We start from the raw sequence: 20,637 nt of genomic DNA, 5'->3' as shown, positions 1-20,637 counted from the left end.
CTAACAAATTTGGTTCAAAAAAAAACTTGTAAAATATTACATCATGTCTGAAATATCTTAATGATATAAAAAAGCAAAATAATTCTGGGTGTAGTTTTTCCTCGTTTTACCTCAGACCATATTTAGTTCTAAAAATCATAATGAGATGAAAGAAATCACAAAGTAAACATTAGTGTACATATTTTGACATGGCCCTTTCATTTATGTAGTGAATTTTCTTTCTCTAGGTACCCTGGGGTTTAAAACTGAAGCTCATACAGCTTAGTAATATGGCTTTTGTCTTTTACAAGCAGGCAGGACTTCAGACTGAAATAAATAATTTGCTCAAAGCATATGCTTGCCACTGAGAAAGTCAGCAACCAGGATGGGCATTGAGTCTCCTTTCTGTCTCCATGCTCAAGTGTTTTAGTCACACTTCCCTAACGTCTTTTAGTGAAATTCTTGCTTCCCAAAAGAAATGAGTCAATATGTCGTAGCTTGATTTCCAAGCACCAAGAGACTACTAATTTAGGCTTTTCTTTTTAACTGGCATGGAACACGTGTTTAATTGGAAGTTACTATAAAGTATTTTCCAAAGATGCCAGATGACTGCCTTGTTACAACTATTTTTTTAAAATCTCTGTACTTCAGATATGAATCTGAGAAGCTTCAAGAGGAAAATTCTATTTTGAGAAATGAAATTACTACTTTAAATGAAGAAGACAGCATTTCTAACCTGAAATTAGGGAAATTAAATGGATCTCAGGAAGAAATGTGGTAAGACATATATTTAAATGTTCTTAAGGCATTTTTGTGAGGACTAAAACTATTTTACTTCAACTGTTAAAGCCTAACTCTTAAGTTATATTTTCATTGTCCCTTTAGGCAAAAAATAGAAACCGTAAAACAGGAAAAAGCTGCAGTTCAGAAGATGGTTGAAAATTTAAAGAAACAGGTAAGGAGAGAATATTTCCCAATGTTTCCTGATTCTAAAATTTTCTTTTTTTAAATTTGAAATTTACAGCACATGCTACTGGAAACGTAGCTAATAATGGTAAGGTTGTAAATCCTGAGTTTCAAAATGGAAACTCACCTCATGCTAATTCTAAACTAGGTTTCTATTTTTTGTGAATATAATAATGTATATATTATTTCTAGACTCTGGTGCTGAATACTAGCTTTATAATCAGTGGGAGTGGGGAGGTGATAACCTCTAAAACTGAACCTGTGAAATACTAGCTCTATGCTGCCTGTGGTTTTGTTTTGTTTTGTTTTGTTTTGTTTTTAATTAGATTCAGTTGTGCTCTTTGTAGCAGATGCCTTTTTTAAAAAATATTTATTTATTTATTTTGGCTGCGCCAGGTCTTAGTTGCAGCACACGGGATCTTTGTTGCAGCATGCAGGCTCCTTAGTTGCAGCATGCATGCAGTATCTAGTTCCCCGACCAGGGATTGAACCAGGGCCCCCTGCATTGGGAGTGCACAGTCTTATCCCCTGGACCACCAGGGAGGTCCCCACATGTGGTTTCGATTCATGTTAGCTCCTTCCTCTTTCCTCACCACAATTAAAAGCAGAAAGTTAAGAACAGCATTTTACAGATATAGAATACTAGTTAATCCGTGTATATTTTCACAGAATTATGATTTATTTAGATAGCTTGTGCCGTTCAATGCCCAATTTGTATAATCTCAACAATATGCAGTTGTGTGGGGAAAAGCCATTTGAGAATCTATCTGAAACAGTCAAAAGACAAGGACATCCTGGGAAAAGACTATTTTCAGCGCTTGAAATAGACAAGGTGTTAATGTCCAAAATATATTCTGTACTCTTACAAACAAATTGCAAAATGCAGTAGAAAAGTGAATAATTTATATGATTGGTCAAGTCAGAAAAAAAGAAGAGAACATATAAAAAGATGGTTAGCTTCATTAGTAATTAGGGAAGGGCAAATTAAATGAGTTTCTTTTTTTCACCTGTCAGATTAGCAAAAATTAAAGATTGATCTTGTCTAGTATTAAAAAGGGAATGAGGAAATGAATATACTCATACATTGTTGATAGGACTATAAGTTGGTAGTCTGTGAGGAAGACATTGTGGGGATATTGATCAAAACAGTAATGTATATGCACACCTTCTAACCCAGCAGCCCTACTTCCAAAAATAAGATCCTAAATACAAAATGCTACCATGTGTAAATGAATTTTCCAAAAGATTTTGTTTCTTCATAATTAAAAGAAAGAATGATAATAAACCTATATGTCCATCAGTGTGGGAATGGATAAATACAGTATGGAATGTCTTGATACATGGAATACCCTATAGCAGGGGTTCCCAACCCCGGGGCTGCAGACCACTACCGGTCCGCAGCCTGTTAGGAACCGGGCCACACAGCAGGAGGTGAGTGGCGGTCGAGAGTGAAGCTTCATCTGCTGCCCCCCATTGCTCCCCATCACTCGTGTTACCGCCTGAACCATCCACCTCCCCCACCCCTCCCCAGCCCAGGTCCATGGAAAAATTGTCTTCCATGAAGCCGGTCCCTGGTGCCAAAAAGGTTGGCGACCGCTGCCCTACAGATACTAAAAGTATAGCATGTGGTGGTTTCTGAATGCATCGATTTGGAAAGATAAGAGTCTGTAAGATATTATAAGTGGAAAAAGCAGACTATCCGAACATCTGAAATAATGCAAATTTTTGTTCTAAAGAAGGAAAAAAACTACACATATATAGGTCTGTATATGCATAGAAAACAATCTGTAGGGATACGTACCCAGCTGTGAACAGTGGCTACCCCTGTGGGGTACTCTGTGGACAGAGTGTCTATCACTTCTTCATACTCTTCTGAACTGATTGACTTTGTAATAATGAGTATGTATTTTTTCTGCTATTAAAGTGTGTGTGTGTGTGTGTGTGTATAACTTTACATAGAGAGGGTAAAACAACTAGTCTCTAAATATATTTTTAGCAGAAGTAGGATAACTAGTTTTTAAGACTTATTTCAATTTTAATTAGATTTCGGAATTAAAAACCAAAAACCAACAGTTGGATTTGGAAAATATGGAGCTTAGCCAAAAGAATTCTCAAAATCAGAAAGAACTGCAAGAAGTTAATCAACGTCTGGCAGAGATGCTAAGTCAGAAGGATAAAGAGCCAGGACACAGTACATGTGAGGAATGGGAACAAGAGAAGTCTAATCTAAAAGAAGAACTGGAACACTGTAAAGTGCAGGTATGGTCTACAGCCACTCTACAGCCTTTCTGGAGGAAATCCCAGTAAATAAAAGAAACGCTTGTATTTAATTTCTTATACAAAAAGTCCTAATTATTAAAACAGTGTGGTGTTCGCACATGAATAGACAGATAAGTGGAAGAGAAAGTCTAGAATTAGACCCAAATACATATGGAAACTTAGTATATAACAAAGGTAGCTTCTCAAATCACTGGGGTAAAGATGGACTTTTTAATAAGTGGTGCCTAGATAACTGGTAGACAATTGAAAATAAAATTAGATCCATATCTTATACCATACATAAGGGTAAATTCCAATTGGATTAGGAGTCTAAATATAAAAGGCAAAACATACAAGTACTAGTAGAAACCGGGCAAATTCATCTTTAGGCTTGGTGTAGAGAAAGGCTATGTAACGATGGCTCATAAACTAGAGGCAAAAAATGACCTGATTAAATTTTTTAAATTTTTGCATGACCAAGAAAATACCATAAACAAAGTCAAAAGACAGCTCACAAACTGGGAGAAAATATTTGCATCATATACCACCAAGAGTGGAGCTAATATCCCTACTATGTAAAGAACTCTTAAAAGTCAAATGGCTTAGGAGCAAAATCTGATAGCCAAATGGGAAAAAATACATGAACAAAAATTCACACACACAAAAAAGAGATAAAAATGGCCCTCAAACCCTGAAAAAATGTTCAAAATTACTCAGAATTAGAGAAATGCAAATAACACTGATATCTCATTTCTCACCTATGAGATTGGCAACAATTTTAAAATATAACAACATATTCTGTTGGCAAGGGTTTGGGAAAACAGGCACTTTCATACATTGCTGGTGGAATATAAACTGATATTGTATTTCTGGAAGGAAATTTGGCAAACCTAACAAAATTACATATGTACTTACCTTTTGTCCTAGCAATCTGACTTCTAGGAATTTACCCTAAAGATATTCCTCTAAAAATGTGAAAATTCACCGCAAAGCATTGGTTATTCATTGCAGCATTGTTTGTAACTGCAAAATATTGGAAACAACCTATATGCCCATACATCGGAGAGTTGTTGGATAAATGTGATGGGTATAGCCACACATGGAGTAGTATTATACAGCTATAAAAAAAGAAAAAGAAAGAATGGACAAATGAGAAAGATCTCTTGGTGTGAAATGATTTCCAGGACATACTGTTAGGTGAAAAAAGAAGAGCTCAAAAGAGTATCTAAGATAGTATGTCTCCGTCCATGTAAGAAAGAAGGGGATATTAGACAATACACATGTATTTGTGTAAAAGAAATACAGAAATTTATGTAAAAGAAATATGGGAATGATAAACCAGATAACTAAAGAGATGGTTACCTATAGAGGGTGAGTGGGAAAGGGATGGAAGAGAGGAATGGGAATGTGATAGAAGGAATGAGGAAGGGAGTGACACTTCCGAGAACATTTTCGCATAGCTCTGATGCTTAGAACCATAGTAATGTTTTACATACTCTTCGCATACCCCCTCAAATAAACACACAATTAAAACCAAACCAAAAAACAAAGATGGGGGGGTACTAAAATGGAACACAAACACTAACAAATGAACCTAACTGTATTGTAAATGGATAACATAGCTACAATGTGGAAGAAAATAAATAATTTAGAAATTAGTATCTTGATTGTATACGGTAGGGTTAAGACAAAAAGAAGTGTACATAAAGGCAATAATAATCTAGTCAGTAAATGTGTTTCTCATTGGGGTGTATGTTAGTAATTCTGGAACTACTCTATATACTAGAATTGAACAAATAAGTAAACGTATTGTAGATAATAAGAACTGCGTTTCTCATTTTTGGAAAAGGAAGTTGCAAGTGAGGAAACTGAGAAGGCTAAAATGAACCCTCTGATATTGGATTGGAATTTGAGGTATTAGTATAAACTCGTATTTCTTAATATATAGACAGATAGATTGATACAGAGATGTAGATGTGCGTATATGGATCGAGTACCCAGATCTTGGTTTCTAAACGCTATTCTCGTATAAGAGGAGCCCAGGCTACTTGGAAAAATGATTGCTCCCAAGGCTGGGGCAGGGTCAATTCAAGATGAGCCTGGAACATCTCATGGTGTCAGAAAGAAAAAGGTGCCCCCCAAAAGATGGGGCATGTCAAAAGGACAGGGCACAACCTGAAGAAGCTCCTAATGGCCAAAGCTGGAATAATTTGATCAACAAAATAAAGCATAGCATAAAATAAGTATAATTATAAAATGTAAAATAAAATAAATATCTATAGGTCCATACTGTTATAAAAAAATTGAATACATAAATAACGGGGGGAGAAATAACAGCTCTTCCTTACAAGAGAATTCCAATTAATACATGTAGGAAGAAAGAAGGAAATAGAAAGTCTTCATTAGGCAAACACCAGAGTAGTAATTGTTGTAGATAAAATCCACTGATAGACACTAAAATCAATAAGCAAAAGCTTAAGGAAAAACACTATTTGCATGGTCTCAAAGCATCTCCCCCCAGAGAAAGATAGTAACTTTACAGTGAAGAAATCTTCAAAAACGAACTTAGAAATCATGTTCATGCCATTTTAGCGGAAAGTCTATTAAAAGATAGTTTTGGTTCGTTCCATTGAGTATAAGGATAAATGATATTAAACAGTGTGTCATTGAATTTGTACTAGTGTTTCCTTAATGCTGCCTTTTGTGAACTTACTAAGTTTCCCCAGGCTAAATGAATATGTGTATTATATGACTTTTTAAATTTTTTCTTAGTCTTCCACTTTAGTGTCTTCTCTGGAGGCAGAACTTTCTGAAGTTAAACTACAAATTCATATTGTGGAACAGGAAAACCTCCTTCTCAAAGATGAACTGGAGAAAATGAAACAAGTAAGATCATGTGTTGCTTAGGTGGGGACAGGGGGTATGGGGGGGCTCATAGAATAATATGCACCTGATGGTCTCACTTTTCTAGCCACCAAATGTCCTTTCTACTGAGTCCTGTTAACTAGCTTATTACTTAGTAAAGTTGAGGGCTTGCAGTACAAGTCTATTTATAAGGGCTCCTATTGCTAATTCTCTAAATGTTCTAGTTATGTAACTTACATGTTGTAGCCTGACATTCTGTCACTATAAATGAACCATAACCACTTCAGTTTAAGAAATTTGTTGCTCTACCTTCTCCCGGCCAGGTGTCAAATAATATAAATTTGTCTAAAAAGATGGTGACTTTCTTAGTCATAACTTTAATATCTATTCACCCAGATTTGTGAGACACAGGTGAAGCTGGTCCCTCATCATCGCTTTTTCTCATAGTGAGTTTGAGGCATCTATCTTGGGCAGAAGAGTAGATTCTAGAACATTATCAGGGATTCAGTCTCACCTATGAATTTGGCTTTAAGAAGCACATTTCAAAGTTTCAAACAAAGACCTAATTTTAAGTATAAAAGAGGGTTCACCTTAATATATTCTGAACGTTGTCCAATTTTATTCTTTATTCTGAATTTTTCATTGAGCACATGAATCCCTCAGTTTGAGCAATTCTGATTTATACTAGGAGAATTTAGTTTTTCCATTTTATTTATTTGCTTCACCAAAGGATTACTTTAATATTATGATATCCTTAGATTATAAAATTCTCTTAACACCTATTCAGCCTATGAGCATGAAGGTGTCCTCTGAATGCTGAGTCTGTACCACTGAGTGTGTTATGTTCATGTTGATTCCTAATTGACACCTGTAAGTCTTGATTTCCTAATAGGATTATAAGACTCTCAGGGAATTTGTATCTCTTACACTGCCTAATACAGTACTGGTACCTGATAGGTGATTTATAAGAACCTTTTCAAGTCAGATGCTGCTATGCAAAGTTTATCTGTTCTGCCATAGCAGAAGCTGTCTGTCCATATAAACATTCCAGAAGTTAAAAGGCTCTTCTGTGGTATATAAGTATTCCAGAGCTGTTATTACTAAATTCATCCTAATTAACTTGGGCATACTTTTCTCCTTTATCATTTTCTGTCTGTTGTTCAACCTTTCAGATGATAATGGTGGATTCCAAATCCATAGCATGGGAAATGTATGCTTTGTGATTTTGCCAAGCTAGGGATCGGAAGAAAAGGAGCCGAGTTGGGAGTAAAATAATATGATAAGGACATCATTTGGCACATTTTTATTGCTTTTTTTTTTTGAAGCATTGATATAAATAGTGAGATGGAAAAACAGTGAGCCCTTTTGATTTTGGTGGGCAGTTGTTCAAGGCACCTGGACTCTTGGATCACAAGAGTTAAGATGGTGTCAGCCCATTGTTGCTTCCATACAGCTTGGACCTGGAAAGCCTGTGCTGCTCTGTATGACATAATAATTTCTTGTTCACAAAACATTTTTATTTGTATTATCTGTTGCACTGAAAAGAAACATGAATAGCATCAGCAGTAGTCACATACCAGTCTGTAGACACCCAAAATGATACCAGGCTTTGTGAGGGTCTGGGGATGGGGTAGTGAGCAAAGGAAAAAAGGCCTTTGTTAACCAATGCCCAGGTTCTTTACACTTTCCTTCATCCTTCTGGCTTGTTTAGACTTGTAAATTATGCTGGATTTGTTGCCAGTTGAAGACAAGATTCAATCCTTAAAGTCTATTTTGTCATACTATTCCTAAAGCTAAATGTAATAGAACTTCAGGTAAAAAGTTGAAAGATGGCCATAAAATCATAATGACAATAAATAATTGAAAATTGAAAGCCAAGTGAAGTAGAGGGAAATTGAAAACATATGAACTATGGGAAGGGTTAAGAAGTGTAAGAAACAATCAGTCTCCTTAAAGCAGTGGTTGTGGGGAGGTGGAAATTGCTCCCCCACCCCAAGACATTTAGCAATGTCTGGGGACATTTTGGGTTTTCACACGCAGTGTATGGGGAGGCAGGCTGTGCTACTGGAATCTAACAGGTAACACCAGAGATGCTGCTAACCATCTTACAGCGCATAGGCCAGTCTCCCACAGCAAGGAACTACCTGCCCCCAAATGTCAGTAGTGCTAAGGTTGATGATGAAAAGGAACAAAGAGTTTTCGGTTTGCCTTGATGCCATAAAGTGCAGAGGAAGAAGCCAGTGTGTCCACACCAGCAACCTTTTTCTTAGCAAGTCAATTTAGGCATCTTCCAAAGGGAAGGGTATGCAGAACGAGCTGAAAAACACTGCTTGATTTATCTTTAAACTTGCCCTTGGGACTTCCCTGGTGGTCCAGCGGTGAAAGACTTCGTGCTCCCAATGCAGGGGGCCCGGGTTCGATCCCTGGTCAGGGAACTAGATCCTACATGCCGCAGCTAAGACTCAGCACAGCCAAATAAATAAATAAATATTTTTAAAAAAAAAAAACAAAAAACTTCCCCTTTTGTTGGTTGATACATTGTACTTGGTTGATGCCAATTCCATAGTCTTGATTGAAAAAGATTTTTTTTCTAGTTAAAAAGGCATGGGGAAAATGTTTTGTGCTATATGTACACAAGTTAAATTGATGACAGAATGGCAGTATGTTATTTATTTTATCCTGAAGGTAAAACAGAAAGCTAGGACCATTACTTAATGTCTGGTTGATTTTGTCTAAGCAGACATTTCGGCAGTCAGTTGGAGAATAGAGAGAAGCCAGCAGGGAACGTTTTGTTAAAGTTAATTATAGTCCCCTAGAGTTTATATGTCCTCGGAAATATCTACAGATAGGGAAACAGCAGCAGCCATGAAAATGTCCTGTTTATAAATACATCTTTTTAAATACAACCATGAGATGTGATGGGTGGGCTTGTTTATCTCTTACAGCTGCACAGATGTCCCAATCTCTCTGACTTCCAGCAAAAAATTTCTAGTATTCTAAGCCACAATGAAAAACTGCTGAAAGAAAAGGAAGCTCTAAGTGAAGAATTAAATAGCTGTGTTGATAAGGTAGTAAAAATAAGACTTTTTTACCATCATTGGACATTGTGTACCATAATGAGCATTTCTCTAATGCCAGTGGCACGTGGGGGGCTACATGTTAGCCTAAAAGTCTCCTAGAACAGTATTTTGTGACCTTAGAGCTCCTGAAGCCATGATTTTTTTTCTTTTATTGAAGTATAGTTGATTTACAATATTGTGTTAGTTTCAGGTGCATAGCAGAGTGATTCAGTTATACGTGTGTGTGTGTGTGTGTACTTCTTTTTTTCCATTCTTTTCTATTATAGATTATTACAAGATATGGAATATAATTCCCTGTGCTATACAGTAAATCCTTGTTTATTTTAGATATGGTAGTGTATATCTGTTAATCCCATACTCCTAATTTATCCCTCCCTCCTCCTCCTCTTTTGGTAACCATAAGTGTGTTTTCTATGTCTGTGAGTCTGTTTCTGTTTTGTGAATAGTTCAGTTGTACCATTTGTTAGATTCCAGATATAAGGGATATCATGTAATATTTGTCTTTCTCTAACTGACTTCACTTAGTATGATAATCTCTAGGTCCATATTATTTCATTCTTTTTTATGGCTGAGTAATATTCCACTGTGTGTATGTATCTTCTTTATCCATTCATCTGTCAGTGAACACTTAGGTTCCTTCCATATCTTGGCGGTTGTAAATAGTGCCGCTATTAACATTGGGGTGCATATATCTTTTTTAATTAGAGTTTTTGTCTTTTCTGGATATATGCCCAGAAGTGGGATTGCAGGATCATATGGTAACTCTATTTTTAGTTTTTTAAGGAACCTCCATACTGTTCTCCATAGTGTCTGCACCAATTTACATTCTCACCACAATGAAGGAGGGTTCCCTTTTCTCCACCCCCTCTCCAGCATTTATTATTTGTAGACTTTTTGATGATGGCCATTCTGACTGGTATGAGGTGATACCTCACTGTAGTTTTGACTTGCATTTCTCTAATTATTAACAATATTGAGCATCTTTTCATGTGCCTGTTGGCCATCTGTATGTCTTCTTTGAAGAAATGTCTGTTTAGGTTTTCTGCCCATTTTTTGATTTGGTTGTTTGGTGTTTTTGTTTTTTTGTTCTGTTTTGATATTTAGTTGTATGAGTTGTTTATATATTTTGAAAATTAATCCCTTGTTGGTCACATCGTTTCTGCATGTTTTCTCCCAGTCTTCAAGTTGTCCTTTTGTTTTGTTGATGGTTTCCCTTGCTGTGCAAAAGCTTTTAAGTTTAATTAGGTCCCATTTGTTTATTTTTGCTTTTATTTCTTTTGCCTTGGGAGACTGACCTAAGAAAATATTGCTGCAATTTATGTCAGAGAATGTTTTGCCTATGTTCTCTTCTAGGAGTTTTATGGTGTCATGTCTTATATATACGTCTTTAAGCCATTTTGAGTTTATTTTTGTGTATGGTGTGAGGGAGTATTCTAACTTCATTGTTTTACATGTAGCTGTCCAGCTTTCCCAATGCTGCTTATTGAAAGAGACTCTCTTTTCTCCATTATATATTCTTGCCTCCTTTGTCCAAGATTAAATGACTGTAGGTGTGTGGGTTTCTTTCTGGACTCTATTCTGTTCCATTGATCCGTATGTCTGTTTTTGTGCCATTACAATACTGTTTTCATTACTATAGCTTTGTAGTATTGTCTGAAGTCTGGAAGGGTTATGTCTCTAGCTTTGTTCATTTTTCTCAAGGTTGCTTTGGCAATTTGGGGTCTTTTCTGGTTCTATATAAATTTTAGGATTATTTGTTCCAGTTCTGTGAAAAATGTCATTTGATAGGGATCACATTAAATCTGTAGATTGCTGAAGCCATGATTTTAACAGGAGTCTAGATTAGTTGTTTAATAAATATATTATTAAGTATGGTAATATAAAGTTTGTCTTATCTTAATAAGTAACTATGCTACTTAATATATATTATTTAAATATATCACTATTCTACTTATATATAAGATAAATAATATAAATATTATGTATTTAATAATCTGAAATCCATTACGTAGACACTTTTTTTTTCTACTGTATTTTCCCTAGCAAATCCAAAAACCCTGCCTTTGTGCCACCTGCCTTAATAGGCATTCCATATTTTCCTATTATGGCACATTCTTGGGATTTCTAATTGCCTTCCAGCCCACCATGTCTCACCCAAAAACATGAGGCAATGAGAAGGAAAAATTGAAATCCCCAAAGAGAAGAGACTCCTCAAAATTAAAGGTACAAAGGGAGTCAAGGAAATGTCTCTCTTTTACCTTGTCTTGATCCCCTATGTAGAGAGATGGTACTTGATCTTTTCAGTACAAGTGAAGGCATGTGAAATGAGGCTAGACATGTTTGTAGAAATGCTGTTACCTCTTTTCTTTTCCTGAATCAGTTGGCAAAATCAAGTCTTTTAGAGCACAGAATTGCTACTATGAAGCAAGAACAGAAGTCTTGGGAACACCAGAGCGAAAGCTTAAAATCACAGCTAGTGGCTTCACAGGAAAAGGTATGTGGACAATTCTTATTTCATCTGCACAGTTAATATTTTCCTGTATCTCCCAGCAGAACTCCAAGTGGAAAGAATGTTCCAGGTGGATGTGGTCTAAGAGGGCTCAGAATGATTCAATTTAACACGTTACAGTGTAGTAAAATAATTTGAACAATGTTTCTCCCAAAGTTCATTATTATGAAATAATCATAAGATTATCTCATCATTATGAGATTACTTATTTATGAAAGCTTGAGAATAGTGTGTAAAAATGACTGCTTATTTCTAATTTAGAATTAGGATTTCTAAGGCAAGTTCATGCCCTATTATAGTTAAAGCTCTCTATTAACATTCTGTTTACCAATTTAAATTTTTTAAAATTGAAATATATATGAGCTGTTAGCATGGAGTAGCGTTCTACAAAGATATGTTTTTATTTTCATCTAAGAGGTCCTTTACAAACCAACATCACAGTCTAAAACATAATTTCTACAAAGTTCAGTAAAATCATCTGTCGTGATGCCAGTTGGTATTCCTTGGTTCTGTAAGATATCACTTGGTAATATACCAGATGACTATACCAGCAATACCTTGCTCTAGGCATAGTTCATTATTGTCCTAAATATAACTTAACACCCTGTAAAGATACATAATATCCTAGATTTGCACTGAACAACTGAAAAGACCTGGATATAGTAAGTAGAAGCAGAAGGGACCTTGGAGTTCTCTTGTCTTAGCTCATTCATACATGGACATGCTATAGGTGAGACCATGAGGATTTGTCACAGTGTATGACTGTTCTCGTGATGCAGGTTCAGAATTTAGAAGACACCCTGCAGAATGTAAACCTGCAAATGTCCCGAATTAAATCTGATCTACAAGTGACTCAGCAGGAAAAGGAGGCTTTAAAACAAGAAGTGATGTCTCTACACAAGCAACTTCAGAATGCTGGTGACAAGGTAATTTCTTTTCTTCTTTATTGAGATATAACTTTATACAGTAAAGTGCATAAATTTTAAGTCTATAACTTGATTGTTTTTACACACATATATGTATGTATATGTAAATATACACAGTTATAGGTAAAATGTATATGTATGTTTGTCTTTGTGTAACCACCAACTAGCTCAAAATAAATAACATTTCCAGCACCCAGGAGGCTCTCTTGTGTCCCTTTCAGTTGATAACCCCAAGGGAACCACTTCTCTACCTTCTGCCACCATAGGTTAGGGATGCTTGTTTCTGAACCTCACGTAAATGGAACCATAGTGACAAGGTAATTGTGCAAGTCAGAAGACCATGGCTGAGTTGTTTTGTAGTATTAAAACAAAAACATTTTGATGTTGTAGAAAGTAAGTCTCATTTTAATATATCACAATGCTGTTTCATCTGTGTGCAAATAAATTAAGAACAATGTATGTATGTCAGTCTTGGGTAGATGTTAAGACTTTGTCCTACCATAAAAGTAGGCACTAAATTCAGCTACTTTATCTCTTGGTGATACTTTTTTTTAAACTGTGTTTTTTTTTTAAAAACATAATAGTTGCTTCCATTTTTAAAAAATTACTTCTGGGCTGAAAATTTTTTCAAAATGAGATTGTACCTTTTTTTTTTTTCCTTTTCATGTTTTGGCTTAAAAGGCAAAACATGAAAAAGAAAAAACCCTAACCCTAACCCTTTTTTTAACCTTTAAAAAAAATTTTTTTAAAGCATTTTTCAGGATCCAAAAAAATCACCGTGGTAGCTTAAAGCATATTCCTGAGTTCAAGCCTCAATTATATGGATGATATGTGCTTTGGATTCTAAAAAAGGATATGATGCATATGTGAAAATGAAAGTAGAGTTTAGCATGTGAAATCTTTCAAGTTAGCAGTGCATTTCAGAGTTCTCTGTGTTCTCTGTTAACCAAAAGAATAGTTATTTGGGTTCAAAGCATAACTTCATAAGAATGAGGTAATTTTTAAGGTCCCCAATCTCTATGCGCTTGGGTCCTATATGGAACTGGGACTTGCCCTACAATCATCTTTGCTATTAGATTTGACGGGACTATTTTGCCAAAGGCCATTTTAAACAGAGAGTTTCCAAACCTTTTTTTTTTAAATCAAAACTCAGGAATATTGTTTTACTTATATCTAGGTATACATGTGCTCACTCTCATTAGAAGATGCTCAAAAAAGAAATCAGCTTGTTTTTAAGGCTTAACTCTACAATTCTCTCTTAAGAACTGGGCCCCAGAAATAGGCACCCATCCATCAGGATTCCATAACCAACAGCAAAGGCTGTCCTGGGACAAATTGGATCACCTGATGAATGAGGAACAACAGCTGCTTTGGCAAGAGAATGAGAGACTCCAAACCGTGGTACAGAACACCAAAGCGGAACTCATACACTCCCGGGAGAAGGTAACTTGAAAAGTTGTACATGGTGGCATATGTTTGTAAATGAATGTTTGATACGACTGCAGTGATTCTAGGGTATGGATTTGAGTATTCTGGTGTGGCAGACTTATTTTAAGAATGTATAATTTATCATTTACTTGCAATATAATTTTATCATGCTATGTTTGTATAATATTTTTCTTTTTGTATAAGCAGTTCTATATTAAAAGCTGTGATTTTATGAATGGAAATTATGTTAACCATATATTCCTCATTCAAATAGGCTAGCCACCAAGACTGGTAGTACAAAAATGGCAAAACTAAACTCAATTCTTGTTGGTCTAACTTCTTGTAAGAGAAAAGGTGCCACTTTCTAAAGACTCAGCATTTCAAGGCTAGAATGGTCTTTAAAGATCATCTTTTTCATCACTAAGCTGATGTTTAAATTCTTTACCGCTGCTAAGTAGTTGACCAACTATGTTTAACCTATGCTTAAATACCTCTTTTGAGGAGGAACTCTCTTAGGAGTCACAGATATTCATTTAGAACACCTACCCCGTGCCAGAAACTCTGCTATCACGGGAAGTTGCAGTGTTGAACAGACTAAACATGGTCGCTGTCCTCGTGGAACTCAGCTGATGTAAATGCATTGTTTCAGGTGTGAACAGTCCCATACAAAGTCAGTGGGACTGTCACCCCCCTCACTCCTACAAGTTACGCTCGTGTCAGAGCGTAAGGTGCCTACAGACTGTGTTTTGTTTTTTTTTTTTAATCAAGGAAACACTTTTTTTTTTTAATTAATTAATTTATTTATTTATTTTTAGCTGTGTTGGGTCTTTCGTTTCTGTGCGAGGGCTTTCTCTAGTTGCGGCAAGTGGGGGCCACTCTTCATCGCGGTGCACGGGCCTCTCACTATCGCGGCCTCTCCTGTTGCGGAGCACAGGCTCCAGATGTGCAGGCTCAGTAGTTGTGGCTCACGGGCCCAGCTGCTCCGCGGCATGTGGGATCCTCCCGGACCAGGGCTCGAACCCGTGTCCCCTGCATTGGCAGGCAGACTCTCAACCACTGCGCCACCAGGGAAGCCCCAGACTGTGTTTTTTTGGCAGCCACATCGCACTCTTGACTCCCAGTTGTTTGGCTGAGCCAGAAGTCCCTTCGTCCTTCTCTGATCCTCAGTGTTGCATCAGACTAAAAATAGATTTACCTAGAAAGGATCTTTTGAAATCCAAAAAAGTAAGCTTCAAGAATTGGCAGACTTGACTGGAAAAAGTTTTCTTAATACAACAAAACCCAAGAACTGAATACAAACTTTCCTTATGTTCGCTTTTTGTTTTTCCTGGCTGGGTGGTTATATTAGCATTTCTTCCTCTTATACTGGTGCTTGTTAGGTCCGTCAACTGGAATCCAACCTTCTTCCTCCTAAGCTCCAAAAACATCTAAACTCATCAGGTACTGTGAAGCCCACAGAGCAGGAAAAGTTGAGCTTAAAGAGAGAGTGTGAACAGTTTCAAAAGGAACGATCTCCTACTAATAGGAAGGTGAGTTTTTGAGAGTTAATACCAAGTGGCTATGTTCTGACTATGATGTATCCCTAAGTGTATGTTTCTTCCCCTGCATGCTTCCAGGAAATGATTACAATGGCATATTTTGGTTCTTCCTTATATCTATGCTTTTGTAATCTTGTCAAAACAGTATCATAGTTCTTTTTGATTGAGTGATCGCTAAAAAGGAGCAATTTAAGTTTTTATAAAGATGGTTAATTATCTTCATTAGTATCGTAAGCTTCTATAAGTTAGTAAAACATATATGGCCTGAATATTAGGAACATCTTAATATGGTCTGTATTAGTTAACTATTGCTGTGTAATAAATTAAAACAACAAACATTTATTGTCTTAGTTTCTGTGGGTCAGGGACTTGGAAGCAACTTAACTGAGTGGTTTTGGCTTAGGGTCTTTCCTGAGACTGCAGTCCAGATATCAGCTGAGGCTGCATTTATCTGAAGGCTTCACTGGTACTAGAGAATCCGTTCCAGATTTATTCATACAACTGTTAGGAGGAGGCTTCTGTTCTTTGCTGGCTGATTGCCAGAGGCTCAGCTCCTCACCACCTGGGCCTTTTCTCAGGATGTGGCAATGAGTGATACGAGAGAGACAGGTCCCAAAAGACCACGATGGAAGCTGTAGTATGTTTTATTTGCTAATCCCGGAAGCATCATTTCTGCTCTATTCTATTGGTCACCCAGACTAATCCTGGTATAGTGGGGAGGGGACAAGGCAAGGGTTTGAATACCAGAAGATAGGGATCACTGGGGACCCTCTTGGAGGCTGGCTACTACGTGGTTAAACCTCTGTAGCATGACTCAGTTTGTTTTCGATTCTTGGTTCCATGAAGTTAGAGTTCTAGGCCAGTGTTACTGTGGGAGTTCTTGTTGTTACTTGTTTTCCTTCCTTTTTCTAAACTAAACTCAGAGTTTTCACTACAGGCACACCTTGGAGATATTCTGGGTTCAGTTCCAGACCACCACAATAAAGTGAGTCACACGAATTTTTTGGTTTCCCAGTGCCTATACAATTGTTTCCACTATACTGTAGTCTATTAAGTGTGCAATAGCATTATGTCTAAAAAAACAATGTACATATTTTAATTTAAAAATATTTATTGCTAAAAAATGCTAATAACCATCATCTTCAGCAAATAGTAGTAGTAGCATTGAAGATCACTAATCACAGATCACCATAACAAATGTAATAATAAAAAAGTTTGAAATATTGTGAGAATTATGAAAATGTGACACAGAGACACAAAGTGAGCAAATGCTATTGGAAAAATGGCACCAATAGACTTGCTCGACACAGGGTTACCACAGAGCTTCAGTTTGTAAAAAACTCCGTATCTGAGAAGCGCAGTAAAAGCGAAGTGCAATAAAACAAGGTATGCCTGTATTACCTTCCTCTTCTGAAAATTATGGTTTGTTTAAAAATCTGGAAAGAATGATGAACAGTCATTTCCTTTTGTTATAAATATTTCAAAAAAAATTTTTTAAGTTTGTGAACGTTATGACCATTGGCAGTAAAGAGACTGGTTGTGCTCTAAAGCTGAAATGTCATTTAAGTTTAGGTACATTCAAGTAAACTTTTCAGAAAGACATTGGGTTTCATCTAGCTGCTCACCAAAGGAAAAGTCTAATGATAGATTTTAAAATAACAGTGAATTTAAATGTACTTGGAAAGATTACACTTAATTCCATTTAACAATTCTTGCTACCCTTCTCAGTTCTTTTTGATAGAAACAAAAATCAGCACTCTAGAATAGTGTCATATGTTTTCTACTTAGCAGTATTCTGAATCCCAGTGTCCTCTAGCTCATTAGATTCTCATAAGATTCTGTAATAAAGAGAATTCCAAAAAAGGATACTCATAAAATCTTCAAATTTCTTCTTTAAAATTGAGAAAGGAGTTAAATCAGGTTTATGTATTCTGTTTTAAACCTTTAAACTTTGCCTTAAGACATGTTTTTCCCTACTGCAGATCCATAGTAGAGGATCATAAAATCAATCTAGTTAAATACCAGCATTTTAAATTATTAAACTATACTAGAAAATATCAGAGTGCATGGCTCATGGTAAAGATAATTTCATGAAAGTTTTCTCTTAGTGATATATACTTATAACTGATTACGCATATATATATTTATATTTATACACACACACACACACATGTGGGTGTGGGTGTTTGTACTGGGTTGCAAGAGAAAATGTGCTTCTTACAGTGAGTGGCATTGAAGTTTGAAAGTTACCTGCCTTAGGAATCTGTTCTATGTGAGGAGTGGTGATTAAAACTAGACTACCTAAATATAATCAGTGCACTGAATTATATTGTTTGTTGTTTTCCCTTGATGAATGAACTCAGTTTTCTTCCAAGAGTTGAGATTTGTGACTAGCATAAATTCGTCAAAATAAAGTAGAGTAACTCAACTGTTTTGTTTTTGTTTTTGTTTTTAAGGGAGTTTTTTGTTTTTTAACAGGTTAGTCAGATGAATTCCCTTGAACGAGAATTAGAAACAATTCATTTGGAAAATGAAGGCCTGAAAAAGAAACAAGTAAAACTGGATGAGCAGCTAATGGAGGTAAGTTTTTAAGCAAATGGCCTTAGCTATGAAGAATATTTTAATCCATGAAAGAGCCATTTGTTGAGAGAGACTAGCATAGCATTAAATTCCTATTATGAAAACAGTGAAAATCTAAGTACATTGCCAAGCTGGATTCTTTGGTCTGTCTTACCAAGTTTGATAGATATTTTTGCTAATTACACAGCCATAGGAATATATACTGCTTCACAGAGGAAGGAATAATGTTGACTATCCTAAAATGCAAGGACCTGTACCTCAAGAAATTCAAGTGGCAGGGACTCTGTTCAGTACTGACCAAGAGGCTCAGAGCTCTCTCGCCATTGCTGTGGTTTTAACAGTTTCCTGATACCTCCCACAGTGTAGTGTTTTATAGATGTGATTGCTCTGTAACAACCTGTTCAGTTGGGAAATGCATGCAGGGAATTTAAGAGCATTAACATTTAGAGGTTTAATTTTCAAGTGTTGCTGTTGTTCATTACTATATTTGTAACTCAGCACTGCCTTGGGAGAGGTACATCTGATAAATATAAAAGTGGATTTGTAAAACCTGTCAGCTTGGACATTGAGTTTCCAGTCTAGTAGATTGCTTTCTGAATACCAAGTACAATTATAGGATGTAAAACAACTTATGTAAAATCCTCCTTAATAAGTAAAAACTTCATTGAGATACTTTGCTTTGGGTAATGAAAAAATTAATCCAACATTTAATGACCTGTAAAATTTATATAAGGTATAGAGGCATGGGTAGAAAATGTCTTTTTGTGCTCTTAAAAAGTACTATGTATACAAATATTTTTAAGCCAGAATTATAGGAAGGAAGAGAGATATGTAAATATTTTCTTTCATGAAGCTGGGATACATGCAAAGGTAAGTTTCAATAGATGCTCGGTTTTTAGATATGAAATATGGGCAAACATAGCACATTGACATTTAAATGACCGCTAAGGTTTCTGTCAATTTTATGTTCTCTGATTTATCCACTAATAGGGAGATTAGTGAAACTATAAAGAGTGAAATCCAAACCATTTTTTATTTCTCTGACAGCGTATAATAAACATGTTTAAAACCTTGGGCTGCGGGCTGTGTTTAGATGTAGATATGCTTTTCTGATGAAATAATTATATACTCTAATGAATTAGATATCTGAAGCTAAGCGTGACATGTCTGGTACCTGATTGAAAAGTAACAGGGTATACTTAATCACTGTCAGATTCTCTCCAAATTCTCTGCCAACAGGCCAGTTCTTCTCCCACCGTTCTCTCTGGCCTCAGAAGCCCCCTTCTCTCCCAATCCTACTTTACATGATTAATCATCATAAGCAATTTCCCCTCATTACTTTTCTCCCTGATCTATTAGTAAATATTTGCTAATGGATGAGGGAAATTGAGTGTTCTTGGCACTGGAGCTGGAAAAAGAAAACGCATGAATTTTTAATTGGAACACTGAAAAGAACATCTCATACACTATTCTAATTAAAGTTTCATTAGAAATAAGACTGAGCTATGAATTCTGTACAGACATAGAAATTCGATTCTTCAGCAGCTTTATTAAATGTAATTCACACACTATACAATTCATCCATTTAAAGTGTCTAATTCAGTGGTTTGGGTATATTACATTATTTTAAAAACTGTGCTAGGTATATATGTATAGATAGATAGATATAAATGGCTAAAATGACAAATTTTGTTAAGTGGCATTCGGTGGCATTAATTACTTTCACAATGTTCTACAACCATCACCACTACTTCCAAAACTTTTTCATCACCCCAAACAGGAACTCTAACCATTCACCAGTAACGCTCCACTCCACCTTCCCACCAGCGCTGTAAATTGGATTTTTATTTATGTTATGGTATCTATAGATTAGGCCAAATTTGAGGATGAACAGTGGTTTTCACACCATTTTTTGTGCCCACCTGACCTGAGGGATAGGTGCATGCCTCTCACTCTGGCATGGATTCTCATCGGGTTTGGGGGAGAGGCAGTAAGCAGGCAGGGAGATGTTCCTACATCAGAATCTTTGGGATCAAAGAATTTAGGGAAAGCTTTCTAGGTGATTCAATCTGATGTATGCACCCCCTTGGGGGAAGGGGTTTCTCCTCATCCCTATATGCCAGTTTGAAAGTCACTGATGTAATATAATACATAGCCCTACCCCAGGGTAATTAAAGATCCCAAATCACTAGACAAGAAAATGGAAGAATCTGCCTCCCACTCCAGGGTTTTTTTCAACTATATGAGGCAGTGTTCTATAAGCAATTCATTTTGATCACTCAAAAGCAGGGTTGTAGACTATTAGCAATTCTTAAAGTCTGTTGTGTACCTCTTAGCCAACAGTTCAGACACTTGAACAACAAAAATGTTTTATAGTTTATATTCTGCATCTCCACATGGCAAGGTATTTAACATCAGGTCCATTCCATAGCGGACTTGAAATCTTCTAAATTATTATATTGGGATGGGTGGAGGTAAAGGTAGCAAGCTCGTAAACCAACCAAATT

At 36.2% G+C, this 20,637-nt stretch overlaps 1 protein-coding gene across 15 annotated transcripts in view; it reads left to right on the top strand.

Annotated features, from left to right (window-relative positions):
* NIN (ninein) overlaps positions 1-20,637 on the top strand; it is a 114,186-nt gene that overhangs the window by 81,918 nt on the left and 11,631 nt on the right. For 8 of the 15 annotated variants that reach the window (XR_009007425.1, XM_057542433.1, XM_057542436.1 and 5 more), the window contains 11 exons: positions 631-756; positions 865-934; positions 2,989-3,204; positions 5,977-6,090; positions 9,015-9,137; positions 11,530-11,643; positions 12,438-12,584; positions 13,848-14,027; positions 15,392-15,541; positions 16,488-16,535; positions 18,029-18,130. Coding sequence is in view for 14 of the 15 variants with exons in the window: in XM_057542433.1 (XP_057398416.1) it covers positions 631-756; positions 865-934; positions 2,989-3,204; positions 5,977-6,090; positions 9,015-9,137; positions 11,530-11,643; positions 12,438-12,584; positions 13,848-14,027; positions 15,392-15,541; positions 16,488-16,535; positions 18,029-18,130 (1,390 nt within the window). In the remaining variant the exon portion in view is untranslated. The remainder of the gene's footprint in view (positions 1-630; positions 757-864; positions 935-2,988; positions 3,205-5,976; positions 6,091-9,014; positions 9,138-11,529; positions 11,644-12,437; positions 12,585-13,847; positions 14,028-15,391; positions 15,542-16,487; positions 16,536-18,028; positions 18,131-20,637) is intronic. The other 7 variants (XM_057542430.1, XM_057542431.1, XM_057542424.1 and 4 more) reach the window with 2 other exon arrangements.

Source organism: Balaenoptera acutorostrata, chromosome 3, assembly GCF_949987535.1.
Source record: "Balaenoptera acutorostrata chromosome 3, mBalAcu1.1, whole genome shotgun sequence".
In the NCBI taxonomy this organism is placed as follows: domain Eukaryota; kingdom Metazoa; phylum Chordata; class Mammalia; order Artiodactyla; family Balaenopteridae; genus Balaenoptera; species Balaenoptera acutorostrata.
The sequence above is the reverse complement of the archived record's forward strand: the minus strand, read 5'-3'. Positions and strand labels throughout refer to the sequence as shown.